This window comes from Talpa occidentalis, unplaced genomic scaffold (assembly GCF_014898055.3).
Source record: "Talpa occidentalis isolate TD23 unplaced genomic scaffold, MPIMG_talOcc4v2.1 talOcc4.15, whole genome shotgun sequence".
Taxonomy (NCBI): Eukaryota; Metazoa; Chordata; class Mammalia; order Eulipotyphla; family Talpidae; genus Talpa; species Talpa occidentalis.
The window spans coordinates 14,589,186-14,595,429 of record NW_023601543.1 but is presented as its reverse complement, the minus strand read 5'-3'; the positions used below and the strand labels follow the sequence as shown (position 1 = coordinate 14,595,429).

The 6,244-nt window shown below is 46.8% G+C and overlaps 1 protein-coding gene across 1 annotated transcript; it reads right to left on the bottom strand.

Annotated features, from left to right (window-relative positions):
- Positions 1-750: 750 nt before the first annotated feature.
- GPR119 (G protein-coupled receptor 119) lies at positions 751-1,922 on the bottom strand. The gene has a single exon (XM_037512892.1). The coding sequence runs from the start codon at positions 1,842-1,844 to the stop codon at positions 837-839; it is 1,008 nt and encodes a 335-aa protein (XP_037368789.1). The 5' UTR covers positions 1,845-1,922; the 3' UTR covers positions 751-836.
- Between the last annotated feature and the right edge of the window lie 4,322 nt (positions 1,923-6,244).

The following is a 6,244-nucleotide window of genomic DNA, read 5'->3' as shown; positions in this document are numbered from 1 at the left end:
TGACAAGATAGGCTAGTTCCCAAAGGAACACTATTTTGAGCACCCTGAGGGAGGGCAAAGACAAGCTTAGAACTTGACTCGGGTTCCTACATTTCCTCCAGGCACGCTAGATAATGTCTTCATTTACATCTGAAAGGAGAGGACTCCTAAGTTTACCAAAGCAATCACTGTGGTAAACAGCTGAAAAGAACAGAACCTTATTTCTCCTGTGCAGCACCAGTCCCCACAGCCAAAGGCCACAAGTGGCTACTGAGCATTTGAAATCTGGCTAGTTTGAAGGAAGGTGCTCTGTAAGGGTAAAACACACCAGCTTTTGAAGCTTTTTGATATGAAAAAATGGTGTGATCATTTTTTATACTGATTACATTTTGAAGTAACATTTTGATTATATTGAGCTAAAGATGAACACTTTCTCTTATATTTTTAATCTCTTTAATGCGGCTGCTAGAACATGTGAAATGATACATGTGGCTTGCAATAGAAAGAAAGTATTATCTTTCTATTAATACTACTCTAGTGCATTCAAATCTAAGATTTTATTTTTGAGCCTTTTCAGGAGTCACTTTTTGCTTTAGGTATGTCTTCCTGTACAGGAGAAATAGGCTTGTGGCAAAAGGAGAACAGAGAGGACTGGAGAATGGCAAATGGGGGAAAGTGATCACAGAAGTAAGCCAGCACCCTGCCTCCGTTAACTCTCAATCTGCAGTGAGAGGTGCTGGAGGTGATGCTGGCCAATTGCCTGAAGCAAGTGCTCTTAATCCCCTAGCTCCATCTGATCTAGTTGGGGCGAGCCAGGGTGGGAAAAGGCACTTTGAAACTTCACCGCCCTTACCGTGTTAGCTATCAAGCTGTGAGTGGGAGAGAGTGGCGATGTGACAGGAGCTTTCCCTGGAGCCCTCTGGGCCACCATCCCTGGCTGAGAGGAGAAGGAGAAGTGAGGCGAGCGCTTTCTTGGCGCCCAGGGCCATCTGGTAGAGCTGCTGCCGCACCTCCTTCTGCCAGTAGGCATAGAGGAGTGGGTTGAGCAGGGAGTTGCCCACACCGAGCAGCCACAGGTACCGTTCCAGCACCAGGTACAGGTGGCACTGCTGGCAGACCACCTGCACAATGCCAGTGATCAGGAATGGGGTCCAGGACAGAGTGAAGCTCCCAATGAGAACAGCCACAGTACGAATGGCCTTGAAGTCGCTGGGATTCCGAGGGGGCCGGTAAGCTCTCGACGTGGCTCCTGCGTGTTCCATCTTTCGGATCTGCTGACTGTGCACGGAGGCGATCTTGAGGATGTCGCAGTAGAAGAAGACAAAGAGGAGCAGGGCTGGGAAGAAGCCAGCGCAGGAGAGGGTCAGCACATACAGCGGGTGAAACACTGCGAAGAAGCTGCAGGGCCCCTGGTAGGTGGTTTGCTGGAACATGGGGACTCCCAGCGGGAGGAAGCCAATGAGGTAAGACAGCAACCACAGCCCCACAATGCAGGCCCCAGCCACGAGCCCACTCATGATCTGCAGGTAGCGCAGGGGTTGCTTGATGGCAAGGTACCTGTCAAAGGCAATCAGCATGACCGTGAGGACTGAGGCAGCTGCAGAGGAAGTGACGAAGGCCATCCGGAGGCTGCACAGGGTCTTCTGCGTGGGCCGAGCAGGGCTGGAGAGCTGGTCTGTGACTAGGCCGGAGATGGCCACTCCAAGCAAAGTATCTGCCACTGCCAGGTTCAAGGTGAAGCAGAGACTAGCACCATCATTCTTGTGTATCAAAAAGAGCACGGCCACAGCAACTAGTACATTTGCAGCAATGATAAGGGAGGCCAGCACAGCCAGCATCACTCCAAATGGAAAAGATGACTCCATGTCTCGAAATGGCAGGATGCCCACTCACCAGGGCATGCCTCTCTCCAGCTCCAATTCTCCCAGGCTGAAGGAGCCCTGGGCTCACAGCTGTGGCACCGTTCTGGCCATCACCGGCTGTCCAGACTGGCAGCTTGCCACCCTGGGGATCCCGTCTTTTTCACTCCCCAGCCTCTTGCCTCTCCAGCTTTGAAGGCAGCAATCCCTGGGCAGACCTCCCCCTGGGCCCAAAGCTGGTCCCTCCCCCTGCAACAAGCAAGTCACTAGACAACTGTCAAGTACCCGTGCACACTGTCACACCAGGCTCTCTGCCTGCACTGAGGTTTGAGAACTCTGTTGGGAGGGACCGGGGCGGGTCTCCTGTCTGACAGGAGATATCACTGACTATAATCACACTTCTCCTTCCTCTATAGTTTGATATTAAATTTCCACTTCTTTTCTTCCTAAGCCTGTAGTACTAGCTTAATAACTCAGGTTGATTTATAATTTGCTTAATAAGAAATTCTAACACTAACCTAAATTCTAACACTAAGCTTCTAACAGGTTATTTACTCATTTCAGGTGAGGGCACAAATTGGAAAGGTTAGTGTTTTAACCTAACTTAGTTACTATTATGACTGCTTTTTTTTTTTTTTCATAGAAGAACTGGGTGTGGAGGCTGAGAGGATTCACCAGAGATGGAGTAGGGAGCAGAATAGGTGGATTTTCTGAAATACACTGCTGAGGGGAGCAGCAGGTGAGACAGGAGAGGTTTGCTGAGCCATATGTGGGTTAGTTCCCTGGCTGGGGATCAAACTCAGGGCATAGCAGTGATAGTGCTGAGACTTAACCCTTAGGCCACGAGGGAGGTCCTATAACTGCTTTTAGTCAAGCAAGATGATCATAATCAGTTGAAGTGGGACATGAGGGCATGCCAGCTAGTTCAGGGCCCAGCCGAATTTCAGGGGAGTTAGCACATATTCAGACTAGTTCTTACTTTTTGCTTCCGGGCACCTCTGATTCTAATTCTCTCAAATATGGTGTGCCATTCTCCTATTCATTTCCCTTAAAGCTCACTTTGCTGAGGAGTCAGAAGGGCAGGAAAAACAAAGCAGAGAATGAATAGCTATCATTCATCTCAGAACAGAGCTCTGTCCCTGGTGTAATGCTGCTGTCTGCGGAACATGTGCATTGAAACCTTGTTCTGCATCATGCCCGGGCATGTCTCTGGTTGTGAGGAGCGGCTATTGCCTTGCTTTTTTTAAAAAAAAAAATTATTTATATATATATTTTACATCATTGTTCATTTTTGTACAATGTCTGATTTCTCCTCTCAGGTATAGTCCCCGTAAAATTCCCACCACCAAGTCACCCGTGAGACATCATCACAGTCTCTCATGTTCTTCCTGCCCTGTGCCTGCTTTACTTGAGCCTGCAGACCTGAGCTACCTCTGGGATAAGAGACAAGGAGGGAGGCTGCTTTCTGGAAGGTGTCTGCTCTAATGGTTTGTGGAATTTTCCATTTTCCAGGGTTAGGACTTGTCTGGGCTAAGCCATGGAGCAGCAGTGTTGCTGAGTCAGGCGAGAGAGCCTGGGGAGAGCAGCTGGGTTGGTCGCTCCTGCTTCGGGTGGTATCTCCGTTTGCTTAGGTCCATTAGAAGTGACCTTTTGCTTTGTCCATCTTAGATACCAAGGAGAGAGGGGTGGGCAGAAGAGCTGTTAGAAGCTTATTTACTCAGTTCAGGTGAGAGCACAAATGGGAAAGGTTAGTGTTTTAAGTGAGCGGAGAGCAAGTTGCAGATTTGAAGGCAAATATTATTTTCAGGATGTTTTGACAGTCTGAGAGGGTCTTTGGCAGATGCCTCCCCACAGGGGAGCAGAACGTCTGTGGAGTGGTGGCTGGCTGCCTGTTACCAACCTGACAGCACTTCTTTGGCACATCCATTAGGAGGCTGATTTCAGTCGCTTAGCAGCTGGCCTCAGGAGCTGGGGTTGTGCTTGCCTGCCTCCTTGTGACGCCCCTAGAGGTGGTGGGCCAGGGACATTGTTTCCACCAATTTCCAAGTGAAGAAACTTAGTCTTGGAGAGCTGAAGGGGCCTGTACAGTGCTACCCAACTAGGAAGGAGTGGCAGAGCTGGGATTGGAATCCAGTTCTCACTGCTGGTCCAAGGGCTTTTTTGCAATTCCATGTTGTGGAACTGGCTATGGTAGGGTGAATAATGTTACCTCAAAGATGTCCATGTCCTAATCCCTGAAATAATGAATGTGTTGCCTTACATGACAAAAGGGACTTTGGAGGTATAATTAAGGCTCTTGGGGTGGGAAAATTATTCTGGATTTTCCAAGTGGGTCCATTGTTACAATCACGAGTCCTTTACAAGAGGGAGGCAGGGGATCAGAGTGAGCAGTATTAGGGGATGTGACAATGGAAGCAAGAGATTGGAATGAAGCAAAGAAGGGGTTCAAAGTCAAAGATGGCAAGAGGCCTCAGGAAGCTGGGAAAGGCAAGGAAATGGATTCTCTCCAGAGGATCCCAAAGGAACCAGGCCTGCTGACTCGTTAGCTTCAGTCCAGTGAATCTGGCCTTAAACTTCTGATCTTGAGAACTGTGAGATAATACATTTGTGTTGTTTTAAGCCACTAAATCTGCAAATTTGTTTTAACATCAATAGGGAATGAATGTGCAAAAAAAAAAAAAAAAGGGTTCAGAAGTGGGAACTATCACTGTGGACTGATGAGGTCAGGAAGTTTCTTACATGAGAGATCCCTTGATGGGAGTTCAGAGCTTGGGAAGGTTTCAATCAGAGAGAGAAGAGTGGTCCAAGAGTATCAAAGTTGGATAATAAAAGGGGTCCTAGATGAAATGGATAGAAATGGAGCTTCGCTGAAATTGTGCCTTCATATTGGGGAACAGTGGGAGAAAAACTGCCAAATGGGTGCTGGGGCAGATATGAAAGTACAGAAGAGCTAGGAAGCATGTGCTAATGACTAGGAAAGGACCGACTGGACAAGATGCATTTTATAGACACTGCAATGACACAATTATTAGGACTTGGTGACTGGCTACATATCTTTGGGTGAGGACTGGGGAAGACAAGAATATTCCACCCAGTTTTTGAATCTGGGCAGCCAGGAAAACAGTGTTAACTTTGAATAGGGACGTCAGGAGGTAAAGCTGATTTTGGATGTGGTATGGTGGTGAGAAGTGGAGAGATAATGTTGGCTAGACAAACTGTCTGGTCTTTCCTTAAATGTGCAGACGGCCACCAGCTTCCTTAGCATTGCCCAGAGAACCTAGAACTGAGTTCTGCATACATTGTGTGCTAAGTGTATGTTACTGGTGGAGATCACTAACAGCTACATTGGACAGCAAACCTTGGTCCTCCTCTCAGACGTTAAGTTCAGATGATCCTTTGAATCCCTATGCCTTTCCCACTCAGACTTATGTAAATCTCTAGGCAGCATCTTACCAACCAATTCCAAGCACATCTGTGGAGATGTCCTGGGCAAACCTGGGATGGTTTTCAGCTCTTCCAGCTTCAGAATATATCTCTGCTGAACCCACCAGCTATATACTAGTCATCTTCTCATGTTCTCAAGTTAAATTGTCCTTCCATTTAGTTGGTTTTAGTCTCCTCTTTTGCTCCAGCTTCTTTCTGAATTTTGATGACTAAGGCCTAGATATACCCCAACTCTCTCATTTCGTAGTCACCTGAAGAAGCCAGCCAGATAACGAATGTTGCATGATAGTTTACCACTTTGCAGTGGCTACTTCAACCCTACAACTAAGCAACCTAAGATTTCTAGGAGCAGATAAAACCTGTATACAATCTGTCACTGTTTAGTTTTCACTGCCAAGATAATTTTACAAAGTTAATGAGTAGCTGGGGTGAGGTGGGGGCGGGGCACAGAGTGAAGGAAGAGAAACTATCATTGGTGGGCAGCGCGTTTTATTTCTTGGCAGAACATTGAGTCCTGGTGAGCCACTTTTGGGTACATTCCTCATCACCATCATCATCAAAATGCTCTTATGAAGGGCCTCATTTCTGGGATCCTGAGCTAGGCCTACACAGAGAACTACACAGGTGTGGATCTTCATGCTTATAATATCAGTTATTGATGTGAACACATGCAAGAGAAAGCAAATCTTTAATATAGCTTATATCACCTATTATATGCAACCAACTCTTCTTCTGGTTCCTGAGTATTCCTGGAGTGGAATGTATCCATTCTAACCCTATTAATAACCCGATTGTAATGATATTGTAATATTATATTGTAGAAATATAATAATAATATCATCATCATCATCTTGTCTCAATATTATTAGCTCCTTGCCAGCAGAGAACCCAACGGTATACTCCTGTCTACAGGCTAGTTGTACAGGGCAACTATGGAAGCTCAAAGAGAACCGATGAAATCA